A 26,573-nucleotide genomic window follows, 5' to 3' on the forward strand; every position below is an offset into this window, starting at 1 on the left:
TTTTAAAAAGACATAAGAAAATGAAAATGCAAGCCAAATTAATGGGATAAAATATGGGCCAAACAGCTTCATCCTGAATGTATTAAAGATTCTTATAGAATACTAATAAACACAAAAAATACAACTTTAAGACAAGCACACACACAAAAAAAACCACCTTAAACAGATACTTCACAAAAGAAAACAGAGAAAGCAACAGCCAATAAACGTAAGGGAAAGTGAGCGACATCATTATTCGTTAAAAAAATGAATTATACCATTATATTATGCCACCCTCAAAAATCAATTCCAGGTAGACTATAGATCTAACAGTGAAAGGAAAACAAGAAAAACTGTTTCTACCTCTCTACAGCTCAATAACAAAAACACAACTCATTAGGAAAATGCAGAACAGACCTAAAGAGCCACTTTACAAAAACGGTTATTTTAATGAAAATGTACTTACTTAACAGCAATTAGTAAAATGTAAATCCAAACTATAGTGAAATACCATTATAGGCTCAACAGAATCACTAAAAATTAAGCAGTAAAAAACTTAAAACTAAAAAGACTGACAATACTAAGTACTGGTGAGAATGTGGAACAATGGGAATTCTTACATACGGCTGGTTGGTGTGTAAATTAGTGCATCATCTGGAACACAACTTGGAATTAATGAATATAGGCACATCCTGTGGGCCAACAATTCACTGCCAGGTATGCTCAGCAGAAATACATGCACATGTGCATCTAATATACAAAAATGTTCACAGCTGCTTTACTTAAAATAGCCCTCAACTGTGCTCACAATAAAATATTAAGTAACGAGAATGAATTAACTATAAGTATATGTAACAACATGAATGAATTCAATAAACATAATGTTGGGTTAAAGACGTACACAAAAGAATACTGTATGATTATATTCATATTATGTTCAAAAGTAAGCAATACCAGCGTTAAGGTGTGCCTATCCACAGGCTTAAATGGAAATTCGTGATCTTTGGGGGGAGTAAGAGTGGATTTGAGAAAAGACATGCAGGCTGCTTCCGGGTGCCGACAATGTTCAATTTCTTGATCTGGGTAGTGATCAGGAAAATGTTCAATGTACACTAAAACTCACTAGAATGTACCTTTATGTTACCTGCACCTTTCCCCATACATGTCACAATAAAAGAGCTGAAACTACTGAGCGCTGGAGCTCAGAAAATATTCAAAGTATGGCACTATGGCATGCCGAGTTCTTTGAACTAAAGGAGACTGGAAGGACTCAGAAGCAAAGTCTCTCTACTCTTCTCTTGCCTTCTTGTCTTTTGTCCCCCTCTCTCCTCTAACGAGAGTCACAGAAACCAGAATTCCTCTTCGCTAAGGAGGGTCATAGCAAGTAGGACTCCTCTACCCCAAAGCAAGCCATAAAACCCAGAAAGGTTACTCTCTTCCTTCTTCCTTGAAGACTCTCATTCCAGAAGGGTCCTGCCCCATACCTACCAAGAAAGGAATGTAACATACGGGGGCCAAAAGGAGTCTAAATAGACAGGCCTTGCTGGGTTTCCCCCTTAGTCTGTCACCGTTAGATCACACCCTTTGGTCCAATCACATTTCCACACAGCTGTCCATTCTTCACTGAACGTATGATAAAAACATACAGTTTTCCCGGGGTCCTTGGGTCTTCATTTTTGAAGGCTCCCATGTCACACAAAACTTTGATTAATTAAATGTGCATGCTTTTCACTTGTTAATCTGTATTTTGTTCTGAGTGTGTCAGCCATGAACCTTGCCATGGGTGAGAAAAAGATATTACTTTTTCTCCCCTACAGTATTAATAAAAGCGGAATTAATACTCCTTAAAAAACAACTTGCTTTGCTATCTTGACTTTTTAATGGTATGAATGTATTGCTTTGTCAAAAAAATTATTTAAAAAGTATGGCTTTATCATTTGACCAGCCTTTAAAAAAAAAATTACGGCTTTAGAAAATGGACAATGAGGCCGGGCGCGGTGGCTCACGCCTGTAATCCTAGCACTCTGGGAGGCCGAGGCAGGTGGATCGCTCGAGGTCAGGAGTTCAAGACCAGCCTGAGCAAGAGCGAGACCCCGTCTCTACTAAAAATAGAAAGAAATTATATGGACAACTAAAATATATATATACAAAAAATTAGCCGGGCATGGTGGCACATGTCTGTAGTCCCAGCCACTCGGGAGGCTGAGGCAGTAGGATCGCTTAAGCCCAGGAGTTTGAGGTTGCTGTGAGCTAGGCTGACGCCACGGCACTCACTCTAGTCCGGGCAACAGAGTGAGACTCCGTCTCAAAAAAAAAAAAAAAAAAAAAAAAAGAAAATGGACAATGCTATTTACCTATCACCTTTCCCAACCTCAGTGACTAGCACAGGGTGCCTGACATGTGACAGGCACCAATCAATGTTTTCTAGATGAATCAATAGCTTGGTGCTTGAGTTATTCTGACTGAAATGTTTATTCTCTCCTTTGCTTAGCAAACCCTGATTGTCCAGTCCATTTCCACAACTGCCTCTCCAAGAAAGTTTTCTTTCCATGCCACACAATACTGGGGCTTTTTTAAAACAAAGTAGCCATCCCAATCCAAGGTAAATCAGTCTTTTTTCTATAAATGCCAGGGACTTATAAAGAGATGACATTCAATCAATGCTTACATGCTGCATAAATGTGAATGAATAAATGAATACCAGAGTTAAACTTTATTTAAAAATCAAATGTTGGCCGGGCGAGGTGGCTCACGCCTGTAATCCTAGCACTCTGGGGGGCCAAGGCGCGTGGATCGTTCAAGGTCAGGAGTTCGAGACCAACCTGAGCAAAAGCGAGACCCCCCCCCCACCAAAAAAATAGAAAGAAATTATCTAGACAACTAAAAATATATAGAAAAAATTAGCGGGGCATGGTGGTTCATGTCTGTAGTCCCAGCTACCCAGGAGGCTGAGGAAGGAGGATCGCTTGAGCCCAGGAGTTTGAGGCTGCTGTGAGCTAGGCTGACGCCACAGCACTCTAGCCCAGGCAACAGAGTGAGATTCTGTCTCAAAAAAAAAAAAAAAAAAAAAAATCATCAAATGTTAACGAAGCCTTTGATTTCTTAAGCTAAAGTTTTATCTTACGGCCGGGCGCGGTGGCTCACGCCTGTAATCCTACCACTCTGGGAGGCCGAGGCGGGTGGATTGCTCGAGGTCAGGAGTTCAAGACCAGCCTGAGCAAGAGTGAGACCCCGTCTCTACTAAAAATAGAAAGAAATTATATGGACAACTAAAATATATATATACAAAAAATTAGCCGGGCATGGTGGCACATGCCTGTAGTCCCAGCTACTCGGGAGGCTGAGGCAGTAGGATCGCTTAAGCCCAGGAGTTTGAGGTTGCTGTGAGCTAGGCTGACGCCACGGCACTCACTCTAGCCCGGGCAACAGAGTGAGACTCTGTCTCAAAAAAAAAAAAAAAAAAAAAGTTTTATCTTACTGTGACAACTAAAAAAGTGAACTCAGTTCTAGAAAAAAGGCTAAATTTATTTCAAAACAAGACATTTAAATTTCAGACTTGATTATTTATCTTCTTTGTTTATAGTAAATTATAAAATATATCTTCTTGGTTTAAATTACGTAAAAAATTTCATTATAAAATAAGGGGGGTGTACTTTAGATGCCTTACTAAAATCTATGCAAATTTGAGTTCAGGAGACAAACGCTGTAAAAATTCAAGGGCCTTCAGTTTCTGGGGGTTCCATAATTTGAGGCATAACATGGTATCTCCTCCAAGGTGAAATACAAGATGCTGCACCCCATACTATCTGCCACAAAAGAAAAAAAAGAGGCATATTACCGGGTTATTTTCTTTGGATTTTGGAGGTAACATAACACATGTGAGTGTGCTACTCTGAACCATCCTGACAGTCACTCATAAAGCTGCCACCAAGTTCAGGATGCAGCATAAACTACTATACCACGTGGGCTCATAACCCAGCATACCCAGTGACTCTTGAAGCACCCATGGCAAACAGGGTGCTCTGCAGAGCAAACACCAATAGGAGAATGACAATGCAATCCTCTAGAATGTGAGACATCTATGCTCTCTTTGGGAAATAATTATTCTACAGTACTTCTGAGAAACAACTGCTTGCCAGTGGGCTTCAGTGTAGAGGCTGAATGCCCAAGCATGGGACATCAGGTGGTTATGCAGCCTGAACTTCCCGTGATGAACTGGGTGCCTAGCCGCGAGGGCTGGCTGTGTGCGGCGGCACCCCAGTATCCAGTGAACGCGGTATGTGAGACTGAAGTTCACAGCAAGCTGCACCAGCAGACGGCTCAGACTCCTTCCACACTGCTTCCTTCCCCGCAATCCGTGCCTATGGGAGTTCCTCAGACCAGCTGACTGAAGAAGAAAAACTGTGAGCATGTTCTACAGATGGGTCTACAACGTACCGGGACCACCCAAAAGTGAACAGCCCTATTTCAGAAGCGACACTGAAGGAAGCTGGTGAAGGAAAATCTTCCTAGGGAATTCTCTGGTTGTCCACTCTGTCTGGACTGAGAGATGGCCAGAACGACTGACCTACACAGATTCATGGGCAATTACTAACGGTATGGCTGAAAGGTCAGGGACTTAGAAGGAACAGGATTAGAAAACTGGTGACGAAAGTCTGGAAGGAGGTATGAGGATGGCTTCCTTCAAACCAGCACAGACTTTGAAAATGTTTGTGGCCCATGTAAACACTCAAAGGGTATGCACTGTAGAGAAGGCCGTTACTAGTCAGGGGGACAAAAACATGACCTGCTCTGCGGACGCCAATCGTTCTCCCTCCCCAGCCACACCAGAGCTCACTCACCGGGACTGTGAACAAAGTGGCCGCGGTGGCAGAGACGGACAACGTGAAGGGCTCAACTGCTAACGCTACAGCGGGAGCCTCATCTGCCAGCAGCAGAGACTAACACTGAGTCCCCGAGACGGCACCACTCCTCAAGGGGACCAGTCAGACACCTGGAGGCAGGTTATTTACACTGGACCTCTGCTATCACGAAGGAGGCAGATATTTATCCTGATTAGAACAGACACATTCTGGAAATGGATCTGCCTGTAATGCTTCTAACAGTGCCATCATCCGTAAGCTTACAGAATGGTTTATCTCCTCTCTTGGCACCCTAGACAGCATTGTTTCCCATCAAAAAACTCGTTCTGCAACAGAAGCGCAGCAGTGATTTTTGTCTCACCCAAAGGTCAAAATATATGGGGCTTATATTCAAGGCATGAAAATAGGAGTGGCTCTTCTCACTACTGTACTTAGTAACTCATTCAAAGAATTTTTGCTCTCCTCCCAACTCCTCTGACCTCTGCTGGTTTGTAGTTTCATTGTCCAAAAGACTTGCTTCTACCAGGAAACTAAACAATGGTTCCAATGAATTAGAGACTTCCACTGAAACAACAGGCAGGAAAAGTTATTCCACTGGCCCAAGGGACTGATCCCAATCACCAAGGGGAAACCAGGTTACTGCACACAATGTGGCTACGGGGACTACGTCTGGAGCCCAGAGGATTTTCTTGGGCTCCTTATGGTACTTCCATGTCCACTGTTAAATGTTAATAGAAAACTACAGCAACCAAAAAAAGGCAGGACAACTGAGAACTCTTCAAAATGAAGGTTTTGTTCCTACCACCATCAGGAAAAGAACCCAGAACAACTGAAATTTCAGTTGAAGGAAGAAATACTGAAAAGAAGAAAGCCAGAGATACCAACTACAGCCTTATGACCAATTACAGGATAGGAACTGCAGTAGCTTTCCATATTTCCTCTTTGTTTACTGCGTATGTCTGTATTTGTGTATGTTAACCATTTTCTTCTTCTTTCCATATTCATTTTATATCTAAGTTGTGGAAGATGAACTTTATAAAGTAGTCTTTAGTTAACAGAATATTCAGGGGCACTATGATGCAATATACAATTAATACAGCTAGCAATGATTGCTGGGGCTGTGCATTTCCTTATTTTGGGGAGAGGATAAGAACTTCTTCACTTACACGAAGGACAGCTATACCTTGTCAGGTGAAAACAGCTGTTCTGCTGTTGAATAGAATTTCAAATGTGTTTAGTAGCATTCATGTGAATGTGCCAGTGAACTGTGAACTGTGAGTGAACTGTGCCAGTTATTTATTGCCTCTCGAATCCAAATGTGCTGGCCCTCCTGTATGATAAAGGACGTGGATTCTCTGTGTTCTCCTTTGCCACCTGGAAACGTTACGGGTTTGTCAGCAGAGGGTGCCAGAGGGACACTGCAGTAGGCAAGTCTGGGCTTCTTGTCCCTGTCCCCAGCCTTGGGGCCCATCTGCACCCCGGCGGGGAGTCCACCTGCTGCCAGCCCTGGTCAGCGATCCCCTTCCTAGCAGCCTTGGCCGGATGACTATGAACCAGCTCGGCTCAGAGCAACCCATGAACTCTGCTGTCCGCTGGGCTGCAACTAACATATTCCTCAACAATGTCTGAATTTCAGCCATGAGGAGGGGGGTCCCCCTTCAAGTTTGTTCCTTCCTTGGGAACTTATAGGGTATTCTCCTTTATCCTTCTTACTAGCTAATCCCTTGAAATAGTTAATTCTTTAAATTCAACTGTCCCTGTTCAAATTACTGTGTAGTTTGTCTCCTGACTAATATAGGAAGTAAGAAATATCTTAAAATCTAGAGAAACTGGCTATATTTCTATGAACTGGAATACTACTATTACTCCTATACTGAGTAGCTATCATATTCCATTGGTATCATAATGATTATATCCCACTGCTACTATGCTGTAATGATAATTAACAGACACCAAATTTACCTGATGCTTAATACATGCTAACCATTATACTAGGTAGTTAATTTGTATTAACTCATTAATCCTAACAATCGCCCTAAAATAACCTATTACAGATGTCTTTCATGCAAAAAATACAAATCCGCTACCCAGAATTATTCTTTAGAATAAAGATTAAACAAACTGCTATAATCATGTTTGCTGCAAAGTTCATAATGGTTACATTAATGCATACCATGATTTTGTTTTTTTTTTTAAATCTCCTATATTCCTAGCAATTATTTAAAAAGTTAAACTTCACTGTCGTCTTCACAAACTAAAAGTGAATTATTACAGCTGATTAAGGGCTACAAAACATCCTTACAACAAATTCTTCAATATTCACAGCAGCAGCAGAAAGAAAATATTCAAAAGAAAAATACTAATAATACTAAAACATAACTGTAGGCAATATCAACAGTTTGTTCTGTCTCAGCAGCTAACTCAATACAAATTCATTACTGTGAGTTTCACAAATACTTGTGAAGGAAACAAAAACCAATAGCCAAAAGACTTAAAAAACCAGACCTATTAAATATCTTCCCCCTGCCCCTTCAGAGATGGGCACTGCTTTATCGCTCAGGCTGGAGGGCAGTGGCTGATCATAGCTCACTGCAGCCTCAAACTCCTGGGCTCAAACACTCCTCCTGCCTCAGCCTCCCAAGCAGCCAGGGCTATAGGTATGTGCCACCACACCCAGCTAATTTCATTTTTTTTTTTTTTTTTTGTAGAGATGGATTTTCTCTATGTTGCCCAAGCTAGTCTCAATCTCCTGGTCTCAAGCAATCCTCCCACCTCAGCCTCCCAAGTCACTAATATTATAAGCATGAGGCACCACACCTGGCTCTTAAATATTTTCTTTGTAAAAACAGTCTATCTGCTTTATTCTACTAGTCAAGAAGTATCATTTAATTTAACCAAAAGCCAATAATGTAAACTTTCAGGACTCAGTCCATAATTTTAAAAATGGCATCTAAACTGAGATGTCCCATACCCTGATATTTAAATTTAATAGTTATGCAATGCCTAGAAGTCTCTTCTCAACATTATGGGAGAAAAGACATTAAAAAATTACATTTTTATGTCACCAAAGCATATTTTGAGGCCCCCAAATCTTAAGATTTGCTAACAGAGCAAATCCTCTAAGAATACCACATTTGATCTTCTTTCCAATCACCCTTCTCTTTTATCTAACAATTATGATAATGATAATTTAATAATTACTTTTAGTAGTGAGAGACTGTTCTAAGAGCTGTACATGAATTAACTCATTTATTTCTCAGAACTAGCTTATTATCCCCATTTTGTAAGTAAGGAAAATGAAGCACAAAGATACTAAGTAATTTGCTCAAGAGGTGGTGGAGCAGAGATCTGACTCACGCAGTCTGGCTCTGGAGTGTGAACATCCGTTGCAAGCTCTGAGTAGTAGCTAACTAAAACCTCATGACGATACTGCAGTAGATACTATTATTATCCTCATTTTACAGACAAGAGAACTAAAATTTGTCCAAAGTCACATAACTAGTAAATGATGAAATCAGGATTCTAGCCTAGTCTGCCCTACTCAAAAAACCAATTTTTTAACTATATGATACACTGCCTTTCTATAACCAATAACAGCAATAACTCCAAAATCCATCAGATAAATCAGATCAAATCTCATACAAATTAAGGTTCAAACAGGAAGAAGACACTATGTCATGATGTAAACCTAAAAATTACACCCTCAGAAATATGAAATATTTAGTTGATCCTACCAAGTATTTCCAATGGGACCAACAAGCAAAGACATTTTAAAAAAACGCATTGCCTGCTAAGAGAAAATACACATACTACGTAAAATAGTTTAATGTAAGAAACAAAATGAATGGCTGTAATGTTAACTTTGCTCGCCATGTGCACTAAGCAGCAAATGTAAACGTACCTGCAAGGAGGCAAGACCATAGCATCTTTCACAAGCACAGATCCAGAAAGCAGGATATACCAACATCTGGCAATAGTTTCTGCACTGTTCAAATAAATAAGCAAATAAATTAGTAAACAAACACATGTTCACATATATGTGGATTCAACGTGAAATACATAATGTGAAATACATTCTGATAATACTGCAAATCATTAAAAATTAAGTAATACTACTTAGACATTTGGGAAATTTTGCCTGGTGCCTAAGGTGGAAAAAAGTATAATCGCCATCTTAAGATACAGATTTCATAAGTATGTATTTATTAACTCTATCCTATTGATTATATTGTTAATTTCACAGGTTTCATTTCTGTGTACTAGATCATCACACCTAATGAAGATTTAACATAAATATTGTACTTCATCTACACATTAAAAAATTCTCTGACAACTTTGTTTATGTATATTAAAGACCATCTTATTTGGAATTCCTAAGTTTATCAATATTTTATCTCCGTTTTCAACTATAATTTAGATGCCCTGTTTATTTCTTTTAAGTCTGATTATGAAAGACACATACATATATATATAATACAATCTCTTTCTATTTTTCTCTCTTTCTCTCAGATATCTTTATTCAACATACCTAAGGCTTGAATTAATTCTAATGTATAAAAGATTCTAATATCCGTACCAAATCTTTCCTCCGAGCTGCAGAACTATCTATCTCTCTGGCTGTCTACTTGACAGTTCAAAATTTATTTATAATTATTTCCTTCTAGCTTGGATCTCTAGTACCCTCTCTTGTCAATGAATAGTAGTATCATTCTCCACCCAGAAACCCAAGTCCATCCTATTCCACACAGCATCCAGACTAAACTTTCTAGGTCAACTCTACTGCTTACCATGAGAAGAAAAAACTATCGTCAACTTTCTAGCAGGTACTTTGAAGTTCTTTATATCCCTTTTCATCTTCACCAAGGGAAGGAACAAATGGCTGCAAATCGCCTACAAAAGTTCTTTGTTTAGAAATCCTACTTCCTTACTCTTTTGTAATGTATCTTTTTTTAATATACACAGGGTCTCGCTATGCTGCCCAGACTAGGGTGCAGTGGCTACACATAGGTGCAATCATAGTGCACTACAGCCTCGAACTGCTGGGCTCAAGCAACCCTCCTGACTCAGCCTCTCAAGCAGCTGGGACTACAGGTGCACACCACTGTGCTAGGCTGAAATATGACTGCCTAAAAAAATCAACACAGAATACAATCAGTAAAGGATAAATTTGCACAAAATAAAGGGAAAAGAAAGTTATGACTGGATGCCACTACAAGCCTACAATTTTTTAATTTTAGTTATTTATTTTTTTTACAGACAAGCTCTTGCTCTGCCATCGAGGCTAGAGTACAGTGGCACAACCATAGCTCACTGCAGTTTCAAACTGCTGGACTCAAGTGATCCCCCTGTCTCAGCCTCCAAGTAACTGGGACAACAGGCACATGCCACCACATCTGGCTAATTTTTTTATTTTTGTAGAGACAGGATCTCACTGTGTTGCCCGGGCTGTTCTTGAACTCCTGGCCTCAAGTGATCCTCCCACCTCAAAGTTACAATAAGAGGAATGAGTTCTGTATCATACTGCACAGTAGGGTTACACGGTTGACAGCGAAGTATTGCATATTACACAATAGCCAGAAGAGAGGTTTTAGAATTTTCTCACCTCAAAGAAATGATAAATGCATGAGGTGACAGACATACTACCCCGATTTGATCATTATAGAACATATACGTATATCAAAACATCAAACTGTACACCATAAATATGTACAATTACAATGTATCAATTAAAAAATGAAAAATGATCAAGATTGTTGAAAATGAGACCATATAATCTAAAACCAATAGAAAAACATCTATTATATTTAATATGCTCAGGAACAAAGAGGAAAAGATGAGGGACTTGACCTAAGAACTGAGTCTATGAAAAAGAAATAAAAATCTAGAACTGAAAAATACAATTAAAAATTAAGATTTCAAATGGTGGGTTTAATATGAGACTAAAAACAGCAGAAGACAAGAATGTACAAATTAAAAAATAAGTCAGTAGAAAACAGAAGATTGAAGAACAGAGAAAAAAGGATGAAAAAATGTAAAACAGTGTAAAAGAAATATGGGGCAAAATGAAAGAAAGTAGGAAAGAGGAAAGAGAATATAGGAAAGAAGCAATAATGAAAAACTACTGGCTAAGAATTTTCCAAAACTGATAAAAGATATCAAATGACATAATCAAGAAGGTCTACAAACTTTAAAGAGAATAAATCCAAAAACAAAACCAAACCAAACCAAACCCAGACCTAGCAACATTCAACACAACACATCCTTTTGCCGAAAAGCAAAAAGAAAGAAAAATCTCAGAAGTGGCAAGAGGGAAAAAACATAATTACCTACAAAGAAGTAATAACAACACTGGTTATTGATTCTTCAATATAAACAGAAGCCAGACACAATAAATCAACAGGCTAGAATTCCATATGGAGGAACAATATCCTAAACATTACTGTGAAGAATTAAAGTAAGGCCAAATAAATGGAAGAATATACATGTCTGCTGATTGAAAGACTCATTATTATAAGGGTGCCAACTGTCTCTGGACTGAATTACGGATTTAATGCTATCGTAATCCAAAGCCCACAGCCCTCCCACAGGTCTTCCACTGGGAAGATTTTGTGTGGAAACTAATGAGCTGATTCTAGAAATTATTATATATAGAAAGGCAAAGCAACGTTAATAGCCAAGACAATTTTGAGGAACTGCATACAAAACACATGCTACCAGATATGAAGATACACAGCTAGAGTAATCAAGACAGGGCAGTACTGGCACAAAGACAAATAGATCAATGAGCAAAATAAAGAGACCAGAAAGATATATATACACGCAACCACAACAACATATACATATAATACATTTGGTCACTTAATTTAAAACAAAGTGGACACTTCAGTGCAGAGAGGGAAAAAGATAATAAATGATGCTGGGTCAACTGGACATCTACAGGGATAGAAAATCAATCTTGCCAATGATAAAATCTAAGCTTTCAATCAAAAATACAAATTTTAGAACATTTGTATCCATTATTGTGAGCTTGACATTTCTCCAAATTTGGAAGAGATTGGTGGTGATATTAGCAAATGCCATTTTTGATAATGTATAAAAAATGTGTCAAAATTGGAAAAACTATATAACTTAGCACCATCAATACTTTCTGAATGACCAATTTATGCTACAAAATCACATATGGATGGATAACTGATCCATTCAGAGTGCAAGAGAGACCCATGGTCTCTAATGCAACAGAGCAGAAAAAGTTCAATAATAAAAGCCTCAGATTCCATGTTGCAACTAACCTGTAAGACACTTGCCAAGTTTTGGTATCGTTTTAAAGAAGAATATCCAAATTATCTGGCAAGGCTACTAAAATAAGTTCTTGTTTTTCCAACTTCTTCTCTGTATGAAGTGAGATTTCCAACATTTAAAAAAAAATATTACAACAGATTGAATGCAGAAGGTATGAGAATCCAGCTGGGCGCGGTGGCTCATGCCTGTAATCCCAGCACTCTGGGAGGCCAAAGAGGGAGGATCCCTTGAGCTCCAGACTTTGACACCAGCCTGAAGAAGAGTGAGATTTGTCTCTACTAAAAATAGAAAAAAGTGGCCAGGTGTGGTGGTGCACACTTGTAGTCCCAGCTACTCTCGGGAGACTAAGGCAGGAGGCCAGCGTGAGCCCAAGAGTTTGAGGTTACTAGGAGCCAGGCTGACACCATGTCACTCTAGCTCGGGCAACACAGCGAGACTCTGTCTCAAAAAAAAAAGAAAGAAAGAAAAAAAGAAGGTATGGGAATCCAACTAATGTCTGCAGATATTAGATTCCTAAAACTATAATGAGATCTTTTGCTTTGGAAAACAATTGTTTCTCACAAATACATGTTAATTGGGCTAACATATAATAGGTTTCTCATTAATTTAAAAATGATTAATATTTTCAAAATTAAGAAAAATGAATCTTGAATTCTATATATCATAAACAAAAATCAATTCCAAGATGAACTATACATCTAAATTTGAGAAACAAAACATTTAGAGGAAAAACAAAGAAGAAAACCTTCATAATCATGAGGAAGGGAAAGAGTTGGGGTTTGTTTTGTTTTTGTTTTTTTAGGCTAGTCAAGTGAAGTAGTGGGAGCAGAGAAGGAACAAAGGAATCTGTAACTGGTTGTGATAAGACATGTTTTTTAGACAGGGCACAAAAAGCACTAATCACGAGGGGGAAAATTGAAAAGGAATTTCTGTTCCTCAAAAGATGCCATTAACAGAATGAGAAGGACGTGGCACAATGGGAGATAATATTTGCAATAAATATATCCAACAAAGAACTTCAGTACAGAATTCATAAAGAATTTTTGGACAAACCAATTAAAAATTGGTCAAAAACTTGAATCAGGATTTCATAAAAGAGGCTATCCAAATAGCCTACAAAAACATGAAAGTTATTTACCATAATTAGTAAACAGAGAAATGTCAAATAAAATCACAATGAGATAACAGAATGGCAAAAATTCAAAAGAAGCAAATACAAAACCTGACAGTAGTATCAAGACCTGTCAAAGATGCAGAGCAACTGGAACTTACTATGCACAGGTAATGGTTATTAAAATGGGAAAAACTATTTAAGAAAACTGTCAGAATCTCCTAAATTTGAACATGCAAATTTCCAGTACAGTAATGCATCCTTTAACAAAAGGATACATTTGAAGAAATGCATTGTTAGGTGATCTGGTCATGAGAACATCATAGTGTTCTTACACAAACTTAGATGGTATAGCCTCCTACATATTCAGGCTACATGGTATAGCCGATTGCTCCTAGGCTACAAACCTGTACAGCGTGTCACTGTACTGAATATTGTAGGCAACTGTAACACAATGATAAGTACCTGTGTATCTAAACACAGAAAAAGTACAATAAAAATACGGTATTATAACCTTAGGAGATTACCATCGTAAATGGCAGTTCATCATTGACCAAAACATTGTTACATGGCACATGACTGTAATTCTATTCCTAGGAATATGTGCAACAGGAATGAGCAATAAGGACACAGAAAGACAAAACCAAAATGTTGATAGAAACTTTATTATTTACAATAGTAAATAACTAGAAATACCTCAAATATTAACAGTGGACTGGATAAATGAATTGTTATTTTCACACAATCAGAGACTGTTTAGCAGTGAAAAAGAACAAATGCAAAAATATAGAAGAATTTTGGACATTTGCTAAGTACAAAAAGCTTGACCAAAAGATTCTTCCTATAACAAGTTCAAAAAAGAGACAAAACTATTCTATAGCGATAGAAGAAAGAACTGTGATTACCTTTCCAAAAGAGAGTGGACTAGAGCCTTCTGGAAAGGTGGTATTTTCATCCACGTTGTAGTTACACAGGTGTATATATTTACTAAAATCTGTTGCACTATACACTTCTGTGCATTCTATGTATGTTATACTTCATGGTTTATGAACATATTTCAATTTGCTCTACAGAAATTATTCCAGAATCAAATGAATGTCAATGCTAAAGGTTAAAATTTAAACAAAAAGTCATTAATTACGGAAACACTTACCAAAAAAGAATCTGATTGGCACTGTATCTCTCATAGCGTGCTCTTGCAGACACTAATCTAACATTTAAAAAAAGTAAAAATTTTGAAAGATTATTTTATCTTACATTTTGTTTCAAAAGTTGTTATAATTACCATTAACAGAAAATTATCATTTATACCACTAAATTTTCACTAAACTACAGGAGTTTAGATATATATAAAATGCTGTAATATTTTAAAAAACTGCAATTAGATAATATTAAGTGGCATTAACCGTAATACTCTTATGTACATTATAAAACCTATCAATCACATTAAATAATGTTCTTTTTTATTATGAAAAAAATATGCATTTGGTTCAGTTCTGAATCCTTGGTGTGAAGAACAGTTACTGGCAGAGGCATGCACATACAAAAAAATTTGTTGAACATATAAATCGGTTTGCATTTAAAAAATACTTTTAGTATTATTAAATGCTTTAATTTTCAGTTTTCTTCTTTCTTCCTGATATACTTACTTGACATATACTAACAGCTGAATTATGTTACAGAAAAAACAGAATACAACAAATCCCAAACAACTATATTTTAGCAATCTGGTCAATAACCAGAAACTTGACGAACACCAGGAACGTGACTGAATAAGCTGGTCATGGAAGGAAAACATGTTTAATCAAATGTTATACGAAAGTTACAAAAGTTAGTGTTTTACAGTACTCTAAAGTGTCTTTACAAATATAATCACAATGATGTTAAGATAAGCAGGATAGTCTATTTTAGAGAAGAAAATGAGGTTCAGTGTCCAGAGGAACTTGTGCCAAATCAAGAGTCCTACTTCTTCCACTTCAATACAACACTACGACACAACATAGCATGTCCAGCTTAAGCATTTGGCATAATAAATATCAGTACAAACTACAAAAAGAAAACAGGAGTTTAGTTTTCACTAGCTAGCACATACTGAGCACTGTCCTTTGCTCTAGGTAATTACTCTCATTTAATCCTCAAGACATTGTAACACAGATACTATTAATATTATTATCCCTAGTTTATTGAAGACAAAACTGTAGCTAAAATGTTAAGACTTGCTTAAGGTTCCATGGCTAAGAAAAACTAGGATCGGAAATGCAAACATCCATGCCTACCCTACAAAAGTCCCTAACTGACTTGGCCCCTGCAAAAATAAATTTATTTTTGAGACAGTCTCGCTCTGTTGCCCTGGGTAGAGTGCAGTGTCATCATCATAGCTCACAGCAACCTCAAACTCCTGGGCTAAAGCGATCCTCCTGCCTCAGCCTCCCAAGTAGCAGGGACTACAGGCGTGAACCACCAAACTTGACTAATTTCTTCTATTTTTAGTAGAGATGGGGTCTCGCTCTTTCTCAGACTGGTCTTGAACTCCTAAGCGTGAGCAATCTGCCTGCCTCGGCTTCCCAGAGTGCTAGGTAGGCATAAGTCACTGTGCCCGACCCCCTGGAACTAATACGACCCATCCAAACTCATTTTCCACAACTCTTTCTCTTGTCACTATGCTCCAGCCACCAAAACCCCCTTTCTTGGCATGGCTCCTTCCTGTCATTCAGGTCTCTACTCGAAACTTACTTCCTCTGAGAGATCTTTGCTGACCATCCAAACTCAAGTAGCAACCCAGTTAGTTTACTTCACATCACCATGCTTTAGAGTCTCATAGTAATGAGTACTAGATATTATATAGTTTTTATTGTCAGTGTTTTTCCCCAACCCCAAAATCACCCACCAGAATATAAATTCCAGGAAACTAGAGATCAAATCTGTATTGTATATTACAAGTGCTTAAAACAGTATGAGGAATATAAAAGTTGTTTAACAAATATTTGGTGAATAAATGGAATAACTACATAGCACATGCTCTTAAATACAGCACTGCACTTACCTAAGCTGATGTTCCCTGAGATTTGATAATATTTCCATTCCATGAAGATAAGAATAAATAATATTTAAGTCCTGTGGACAGAAAAAAAATTTTGATTTTATTTTTCAAATATACTTTTAAAAATATAATAGCCCACAATTTGACTTTAAGCAAAGAACCACTTATGACAGAGATGCTAACTATGGAAGAGTCATAAAACCTCTGAATCCACAAAAGATGTGAAAAGGTAGAGGTCACCCAGCTCACACAGGAACTCCTCTTTAACACAGCCAAGGGTCTCTACTCAAACAACACCAGAACCAAAAGCTCATTATTTCACTTGAAAATACATGAACTCATTTCGTTTCTAAACAGATGTAACTTTTTCTTCTTCAGTAACCTCCAAATATTAGAACACAGTTATCGTGTCGTCTTTTAAGTCTATCTTGTTGTTGTTTTCTTCCTTCAGATTGCAATCTCAACATTGACTTTAATGAGCCACGAAGGGGTTTTGCTCCTGCAACTGTGGTCTCTGCAGGTTTGGAGGTCCTGGTTCCAAAGACATAGACTCTTGCAAGGGACAGTGCAAGAGTCTCAATGAACTACGAGCTACAGCTGCCACCAGGGCACTTTAAACTCCAGGGCCCAAGAACCAGCAGGTAAGAAGGGGAGTTGCTCGTTTTTGGTGGGGGCACTTAGTGATGACCAACAGGTGGAGGTGGGGCTAATTTTATACAATGCTCTGAGGGAGGAATGTTTGGAATGCAGAGGATTCACTAGGTTGCTCCTTTATCTCACTGTAACTATAAATGGACACATGTAGCAACATCAGCCTAAGGAGGATATGATTACCCAGGGTTCAGACATTCAAGTAAGAAGGCTTGAGTCATCCTATCAGATAAGCCACTGAGACTTGCAAAGGTGATCATCTCAGAGTTAGCAGAAAACAAAATGCACAGTGGAGGAGAGAAGACGAGTACCAGTTGCAACCTTGAGATTAACCAACCTTAACGCCAGGGTTATAGCTCTTCCCACCACCATCCCTTTTCTAAGTTTCTTCTCTGGAAAAGAGGCTTATAGGCAACCATGGAGGAGCCATTTCCTGAACCTCGAATGTGAGTTAAGGAGCAGATCTGTGTGGTGCAAAGGGTAGATGCACGTCGCCTTAAAAATGTGCCTTTCAGATTTCAGACGACAGGAGGGTAACTGACTCCAAGGGCCCCTGTCACTGTGTCCCGTGATCTACCATCACGTATGCACTGGGGTCACGCTTCCCGTAGGATACTCCTAACCAGTGACTGCGCCTGGCAAAGATACAGGGCCAGCCTGCTCTGGGAGGCTCAGGACTGCCCTGATGGGCTCAGGGATTCCCCACCGACCTTGCTAAAGTGTTCCAGGACTACACTGCAGCCTTCCAGCCCAGCCTTCACAGAGGCCACACCAGCGCTCTGGTCTCAATGTCCCCCCAACCCTCTCCATTCCTGATCACAGGCGACTCCCCTTGCACGTCTAATGCTGTCTGGACAACTGCTTCTCACAGGACCCAGATAAATAACAAAGGTTTTGTAGTATTCAGTATAGAAATCTTCTGTATCTTTTGCTGGATTTATTCCTAAGGATTTAAGGTTTTTTAATGCTTTGAAATAACAGCATTTTTTTAAACTTGAGGCTTTTTTGCTTGTTGCTGGTTTATATACATCAACTGATTCTGTATACTGAACTTTGGAATCCCAAGCATTTGCTAATAAATTCACTTAATTCTTATAGTTTGTAGATTGTTTTGGATTCTCTATATATACAATGATATCACCTGTGAATAAGTACAGTATTATGACTTTCTTCCCAACCTATATACATTTTTTCCTTTTTCTTATCTTATGACATGAACTACGACTTCCCAATCAATCGCCAGAGTCAGTGTGGCCCTATACAGACGGAAACCAACTTCTAAAGCCCTTCTGCAAATATTTGAAAGCCTGCTCAGTTATCTGTCTGTAGTCTCCTTATTTCAGAGGGACAATTGGTTAAAACGGACATGTAGTTCTCCACAACATACACAAAACTGAAAACATATCCACAAATGAAATCCTCAGTATGTATTTGGTAATGTTAATCATTGCAAAAGATTCTATCATAAGGTACATATGGCCTTTATTATTCAACATATTAGCAGTCTTACGGCAAAGCTTTTGGCCATTTAACTAGCTGGAGATACACACACATTTTTTTCTTATTCTACTGTATTTCTTTTTAGGAAGGAAAATTTACATGCAGTGAAATGAACCAATCTTAAATGTAGAGTTTGATGAGGTTTGCAGGTATACACACCTATATAACCACCACCTCAATCCAGGTACACAAGGTATCACCTCAGAACGTGCCCTTGTGCCCCTCTCCTCCAGAGGAGACCACTCCTCGTATGTTTAGATGAACCTGAATTGAAATATTAGCATTATTCCTATCCAGGATTTACAGACTTTTTCTAAGGAGGACCACATAGTAAATATTTCAGGTTGTGTGGGCCTTATGGCTTTTGTTGCAACTACTTAACTGAATTTATGGTATGAAAATAGCCATAGAAAATAGGTAAATAAATCGGTGTGACTGTGTTCCAATAAAACTTTATTTACAAAAATAGCTTGGTCATACTTTGCTGACTCCTGAAGCATACGGTTAAAAATATCCACCAATGAAGCCAAACCATGAATGAACTGCTCTTTGCAGAACAGCCCACCTTGTAGGTTTTGGTGCAGTTCTGTCTCCCACTATAGAAGCTGAAAACTCCAGATTTTTGTTTTTCCAGCCTCCTATATGATTAAGGTACAGGCAAATTATTCAAGTGCTACCAATCAGACACAACCACCCCAGACTTTCAATGAGAAGCTAATGACACCAAGCAGCAAGAACGGCACAGAATCCACCTGGACAGCTAGTGACAGCAGCAGGGTCTGCCAAACATATGCAGTGTGCAGTATAGTAGTCGCTGTACAAGCTGTAGTGTCCACTATTCAGTTCCAGTAGCATCTTTATCAAGCCTGTCCCAGGAAAGCACGGATCCTGGTTGGCTAGCCCCAAGTCTATTTCTCCTGTACTCTGTGCAATTCTGTAGATACCCAATATCCTTTTAGCAAATTGCTTTTCTTTAAATTGGCCAGAATTGGGTTCTGCTGCACCTAAGTAACAACACTGAGGACCCTGTGCCAGCACCCTCAGCATCACTCAGGAACTCGGTAAAAACGCAAATTATTGGGCCCCACCCCAGAGCTAGTGAATCAGAATCTCTGGGACTAGCGACCAGCACTGTGGTTTAGTAAGTCCTACAGGTGGTTCTGATGTACACTACAGTTTGAGAACCACTGGCTTATAGGTAGGATCTATGTCACTCCTGATTATTTATGCAATAACCTATTAATGGAGAAGGGAAACAAGCACTAAGATGTCTAATAAATCCTAGTCCCTTTGTGTACCTGGTGTGAGGGTCAAAGATGCTAAGTACTCACAGAAAAAAAAGAACCTCTCAGAACAAAGGATGGTTGTAACAGGAAGCTAATTAATTATTTCCCTTATACTATGTAGGAGGTTATGGCATTTTCTTTACACAGGACAGCAAGGAGTTGCTGACTATGTAATGTTGCGCCTGGAAAGGGGTTTCTTAGGACTTTTGTACCAATTATTTCTGAGACAAACTTGAAGTACTATACTATCTACTAGGCAGGCAGAAAGCCACAACAACAAAAAAAGAAAAGAACAAGAATAAGAAAGAATCCCAACAAAGGCAGACTAGAAGTATTACAGACATTTCTCGGCAGTAAAAATTTTAAATGCTAGATTCAAGGGGGCGCTGATCATTTATGTGAGTGTACCTAAGAGCTGCTCTCTGGAGCCTGACAGAGGGAGGTCACGAGGAAGGTGGAAAACCATCCATCTGGGATACCCTGACAACCTAAATTAGTCAACCATCTGATTCAGCCACTGGTTCTGTAACAGTAACAACAAAATACGCAGAAATTATCCAGGGATATTAGAAAAACAAATACCAGCTCAGGATTAGGGAATAAAATAATGGGTTCCACCTGGGCAAAAAGAGGAAGGCAAAGAAGTTGTGATGACTCAGTACTTCCTTGAACAGATCAGCCGCACCCTCGCACTCGGTCAGTTTTGCAAGTGAAGGTGGATAAACTAAGGTGGGTGGGACCACTGCCATCCTACACCAACACAACTTTTTACAGCCTTCAAACAACCCATATATACAGCATTCATTATAGATATACTCTGTGGGTTTTCAATTTCACTGTTAAATGAAATATTAAATTTATATTGGGTAGTATTGTATGAATGAGTGATTAATGATTCTTTTAAACATACATTTCTAATTAAGTAGGTTGGAATTTTTATTCCTTCTTTAGTTTATAATGTTGTACCACACAAGTGTGGTGTTCTTGGAAACCCTGTTTCCCAATTCTGACTGCCATTTTACAGATGCTTAGAAAACCAACGAAAACTTGGAAAACACAAACTGGGATGCTTACAGAAATTTTGCATTTCTCTGTTTCTTAAAATTTAAAACTAGTGAATTTCTTATCTATGATATACTTAATTCATCACATACAACTTTCAATATAATATCAGTAATCCCAAACTTCATTAACCAAGATATTTTATTCATTCACTTTTTTACTTAGAAAACAAGTCCATTCAAGGAATTTTTAACAATAAAAAATCTCTCAGGATGGATCCTAAGTTAGTACAAATTTAATTCCATCACATATACATTCTGCAGCTATGGTTTTATAATGAAAACTTACGCTAAAGAATCTTCTACAAATTATTTGGAAGGTAGTCTAACAACGTGGTTCAAAACTAGGACTCCAGATGGGCACAGCAGCACACAACTGTAGTCTGAACGACTCAAAAGGCTGAAGCAGGAGGATTGCTTGAGCCCAGGAGTTCGAGACCAGCCTGGACAACATACCAAGACCTCATTTCTTAAAAAAAGAAAAAAAAGAGAAGAAAGGAAAGAAAAGAAAGAAAGAAAGAGGAAGGAAGGAAGGAAGGAAGGAAGGGAGGGAAGGAGGGAGGGAGGGAAAAGAAAAGAAGAAAGAAAGAAAAGAAAGAAAAAGAAAAGAAGAAAAGAGAAGAGGGGAGGGGAGGGGAGGGGAGGGGAGGGGAGGGGAGGGGAGGGGAGGGGAGAGGAGAGGAGAGGAGAGGAGAGGAGAGGAGAGGAGAGGGAAAGGAAAGGAAGTCCTGAACAGAACAATAATGACCAGTGATATCGAAGCAGTAGGGAAAAAAAAAAAAAGAAATCTCCCAACAAAAAAAAAAAGCCCAGGACGAGACTCACAGCCAAATTCTACCAGACTTACAAAGAAGAACTATTAGAGGTTAATGCAAAACTAACTGCGGTTTCGGACTATGAATTTTAAATTATTATAACTAGACTCAAACATCTTTATTAACCAAAATAGGAACCATTACAATCAACACATTTTCCCAACGAGAAATAAGTTTGTTTATTTCTGTAGCGTAAAAATCCGTGCTTCACGATTCCATGAACTCTTGAACATAAAGAGAAACAAAAACAAAGACCATATGATCACCTCAATAGATACAGAAAAGGCATCTGATAAAATCTAGTATCCTTTCATTATAAAAACCCTCAAATAGGCACAGAAGGAACATACCTCAAAATTGTAAAAGCCATATATGACAAACCCACAGCCAACATACTGAATGGGGAAAAGTTGAAAGCATTCCCCGTTAAGAAATGGAATGAGACAAGGGTGCCCACTGTCACCATTTCTATTCAACATAGTATTGGAAGTCTTAGCCAGAGCATTCAGGCAAGAGAAGGAAATAAAGGGCATCCAAATTGGGAAACAGGAGGTCAAACTATTCCTGTTTGCTGATGATCTGATCTTGTACCTAGAAAACCCAAAGGACCCCATCGAAAGACTCCTGGAATTTATAAATAAATTCAGCAAAGTCTCAGGTTATGAGATCAGTGTACACATGACTGGGTGGGGTGGCTCACGCCCTTAATCCCAGCACTCTGGGAGGCCAAGGTGGGAGGATCACTTGAGGTCGGGAGTTCGAGACCAGCCTCAGCAAGAACAAGACCCCCATCTCTACTAAAAATAAAAAATATTAGCCAGGCATGGTGGCACACGCCTGTAATCCCAACTACTCAGGATGCTGAAGCAGGAGGATCACTTGAGCCCAGGAGTATGAGGTTGCTGTGAGCTAGGCTAACACCATGGCACTCTAGCCCGGGCAACAGAGCAAGACTGTCTCAAAAAACAAGAACAACAACAAAATTAGTGTACACAAACCAGCAGCATTTCTATATACTAATAACAGTCAAGCTGAGAGTCAAATAAAGGAATCCATACCATTCACAATAGCAACAAAGAAAACAAAATATCTGGGAATATAATTAACCAAGGAGGTGAAAGATCTCTACAAAGAGAACTACAAAACACTGATGAAAGAAATCACCGATGACAGAAACAAATCAAAAAACATCCCTTGCTCATGGATTGGAAGAATCAACATTGTTAAAATGTCCATTCTGCCCAAAGTGATTAACAGATTCAACACAATCTCCATCTAAATACCAACATCATATTTCACAGATGTAGGAAAAAAAAAATCCTAAGCTTTATCTGGAACCAAAAAAAGAGCCCAAAAAGCCAAAGAATTTTAAGCAAAAAGAACAAATCTAGGGGCATCACATTACCTGACTTCAAATTATACTACAAGGCTATAGCAACCAAAACAACATGGTACTGGTATAAAAGTAGAAACATAGACCAATGGAACAGAATAGAGAACCCAGGAAAAAAAAAAAAAATCTATCTACCTAAAACCAACAGATCTCTGACATAGCAGACAATATACACTGGGAAAAGGATGCTGTATTCAATAAATGGTGCTGGGAAAATTTGACAGCCACATGGAGGTGAATGGAATAGGACCCCTATCTCGCCATATATAAAAATTAATTCAGGATAGATAAAAGACTTAAATGTAAAGCATGAAACCATAAAAATTCTAGAAGAAAATGTAGGAAAAGCTCTCACAGACATCAGACTAGGCAAAGAATTTATGACTAAGACCCCAAAGGCAAATACAGCAACAACAAAATAAATAAATGGGACTTAATTAAATTAAAAAGCTTCTGCACAGCAAAAGAAATAATCAACAGAGTGAACAGACAACCTACAGAATAGGACAAAATGTTTACATACTATATATCCAACAAAGGTCTAACATCCAGAATCTATAAAGAACCCAAACACGTCAGCAAAAAGAGAACAAAAAATAAAACAAAAAACCCCATCAAAAAGTGGGCAAAAAACATAAACGTTATAAGTTTTTCGAAAGATGATAGACAAATGGCCAAGAAACATATGAAAAAACACTCAACATCACTAATCATCAGGGAAGTGCAAATTAAAACTACAATGAGATTATCACCTTTCCCCTGTCAGAATGGCCATCAATAAAAAGTCAAAAAACCACAGATGCTGGCATGGATACAGAGAGAAAGGAATGCTTTTACACTGTTGGTGGGACTGCAAATTAGTGAAACCTCTATGGAAAACAGAATGAGATTCCTCAAAGAAATAAATGTAGAACTACCATTCAATCCAGCAATCCCACTGCTGGATATCTACCCAAAGGAAATAAAGTCATTTTATCAAAAAGACACCTGTGTTTGAATATTAATCACAGCACAAGCCACAATTGCAAAGATGTAGAATCAACCTATGTGCCCAACAATGCATGAATGGATAAGGATGTGGTATATATACACCATGGAGTACTACTCAGCCATAAAAAAATGAAATAATGTCGTTTGCAGCAACTTGCATGGAACTGGAGACCATTATCCTAAGTGAAGTATCTCAGTAACAGAAAATCAAACACCATATATTTTCACTAATAAGTGGTAGTTAAACAATGAGTACATGAGGGCAACAAAATGATATATAGGACATAAGAAACCAAGAAAGGGGGAGGGAGTATGGGATAAAAACTTACCTACTAGGTACAATGATCATTATTCTTATGACAGGCACACCAAAAGCCCTGACTTAAGCATCATTCAAGGTATCCATGTAACAAAAAACACTGGTACCCCCTTAATATCTTTAAATTAAAAAAAAAAAAAAAACAGTGATAGGCACCATATAGCATATTCTTATTGTTATTGCTACTTTTCTGCTCCAGTTGCTCCTTCTAAATCTCCTTCACAGGCTGCTTCTTTTCTTAATCCCTTATGTGCTTATAAAGTTAATGTTCCCAGAGCTGTGACATCTACCCTTTCTTCATTGGAGATTGTCTCCTGTGAGGAATACCTTCCACATTCATAGCTTCAGCTACCATATACATGCTAATGACGTCCATATTTGTATTTCTAGCCCAGAGCTTGCTAGGAAACTTACATACTATACATTCTATTGGATACTGAACACTATCACCTCACTGACCTATCAGTATCTCAAGTGCAACATCTCCAAAGCAAAATTCATTACTGGTTCCCTGATTTAGGTGATAGTATTCACCTTCAACAGCCCTGGCCAGAAATCTGTCCATGCTACTCTCTGAATGTCACTGTTTACCGTCCCAAATGAGGCAATTTAGGGATTATTTCTCACTAGATAACTGAAAACAGCCTCTGGCCTCTACCCTGGCAGTCTATAATCCATTCTATACACTACTACTAGAGTGATCTTTCTGAAAGCCAAATCCAAATTCCTTAACAAGGCGAACGCAGTCTTTCATAATCTGGACCCTGACCATTCCTCCGGCCTCATCTATTCTACCACTCATTCTTATACCGATGTTCCAGCTGCCCAGGCGATTTGCATGTGAATACCATGCTCATTTTGTGGCCTTGGCACATGCTGCTCCCGGTTCAGGAAACACATCTTTCCTTTTTCACCTAAATTTTTACATATAGATGTCCCTTGGTATCCACTGGGACTTTGTTCCAGGACCCTCCACAGATACCAACATCCAAGGATGCTCAAGTCTCTTATATAAAATGGTGTAGCATTTGCATATAACCTGTGCACATCCTCTCATATACTTTAAATCATCTGTAGATTACTCATAATACCTAATACAATTTAAATGCTACGCACATAGTTGTCATACGGTATTGTTTAGGGAATAGTGACAAGAAGTAGTCTGTACATGTTCAATACAGAGGCAACCACTGTAGGCCCAACTACATTATCAATCCTTGGTTGTTGATTGACTCCCTTGAATGAAGAATTCATGGATACACAAGGCTGACGGTCACCTAAACTCAAGTCAGGGTTCCCTTTTCTAAAGCCACTTGAAAGGCACCTGCCTACCTTTGTTCTTCTCCCCCAACAGCCTTCCTACAAACTCCTGAGCACCTGATACTTATAATTATCACAGTACTTAACCAGGCTGTATTTTAATTGTCTTATACTTGGCTATCTCCTTCCCAGATAAAGGGACTGTCTTTAATCGTTTATCCCTGGCTCTTAAAATAGTACTTAAAAAATATTTATTGCACAAATGTTCATTAAGTAGTCTTCCTCAAAAATGTACGTATTCAACTGTGCCTCAGAAAGTCATTTAACAAGCCCACAAATAATCCAAACTCCAGACCAAGCACTTGTGACATTCATAAAATCTTTTCCAAAAAACCTACTCTGATGAAGCCTCCTCATACTAGTCGAATGCTTCTGAGAAGCCAAAGTAGGTTACCATCCTCTGAAAACAAAGTATAAGTTATTAAAAATGACCTATCAAGCACATCTTCATTTTACATAAAACTTCAGAATTGTAAATTTCCATTAAACTGATACAGGCACCTTAAAGCACTTCATATAGCATGAGCAAGACTACACTAAACAAAGGTTATTTATTCAGGAAAATACTAGCCATCTACATGGATGTCAGTATATAAACAAAAGTTCAAAGTTTAAAAGCAGCCTAACGTTCACTATTGTGATAAAGAGAAAGCAAGTGGAGCATTTACTGGATGGAGGAAGTCACTGAAGAGTCCTGTGATCTTGAGCAAGCCATTTTACCTCACTGGAGTTCAGTTCCTTTATGTGTACGCACCTCATTTCACCAGCTGTTTATCCCACTAGCTAAAGTATTTTTGGGAGTACTATATATGTTCACAAATACCTGCTCAGGGGCGCTATTTCCACCACGCACTAAGTGTCCTGTCCAACTGTCTCTGTCATGTGCCAAAGCCCTGAAGCCTTGCAGCTGCCAAAGTTTCAGTTTATGGCAAAGTAGTAGAGAATGT

At 38.5% G+C, this 26,573-nt stretch overlaps 1 protein-coding gene across 5 annotated transcripts in view; it reads right to left on the reverse strand.

Moving 5' to 3' along the window:
* The window catches only part of RAPGEF6 (Rap guanine nucleotide exchange factor 6), a 169,134-nt gene that overhangs the window by 132,855 nt on the left and 9,706 nt on the right, over positions 1 to 26,573 (reverse strand). For all 5 annotated transcript variants that reach the window (XM_069483583.1, XM_069483584.1, XM_069483581.1 and 2 more), the window contains exons 2-4: positions 16,295 to 16,365; positions 14,405 to 14,461; positions 8,743 to 8,826 (exon numbers count right to left, since the gene is read on the reverse strand). In XM_069483583.1, the coding sequence (XP_069339684.1) occupies positions 8,743 to 8,826; positions 14,405 to 14,461; positions 16,295 to 16,365 (212 nt within the window). The remainder of the gene's footprint in view (positions 1 to 8,742; positions 8,827 to 14,404; positions 14,462 to 16,294; positions 16,366 to 26,573) is intronic.

The sequence above is a fragment of the Eulemur rufifrons genome, chromosome 10 (genome assembly GCF_041146395.1).
Source record: "Eulemur rufifrons isolate Redbay chromosome 10, OSU_ERuf_1, whole genome shotgun sequence".
In the NCBI taxonomy this organism is placed as follows: Eukaryota; Metazoa; Chordata; class Mammalia; order Primates; family Lemuridae; genus Eulemur; species Eulemur rufifrons.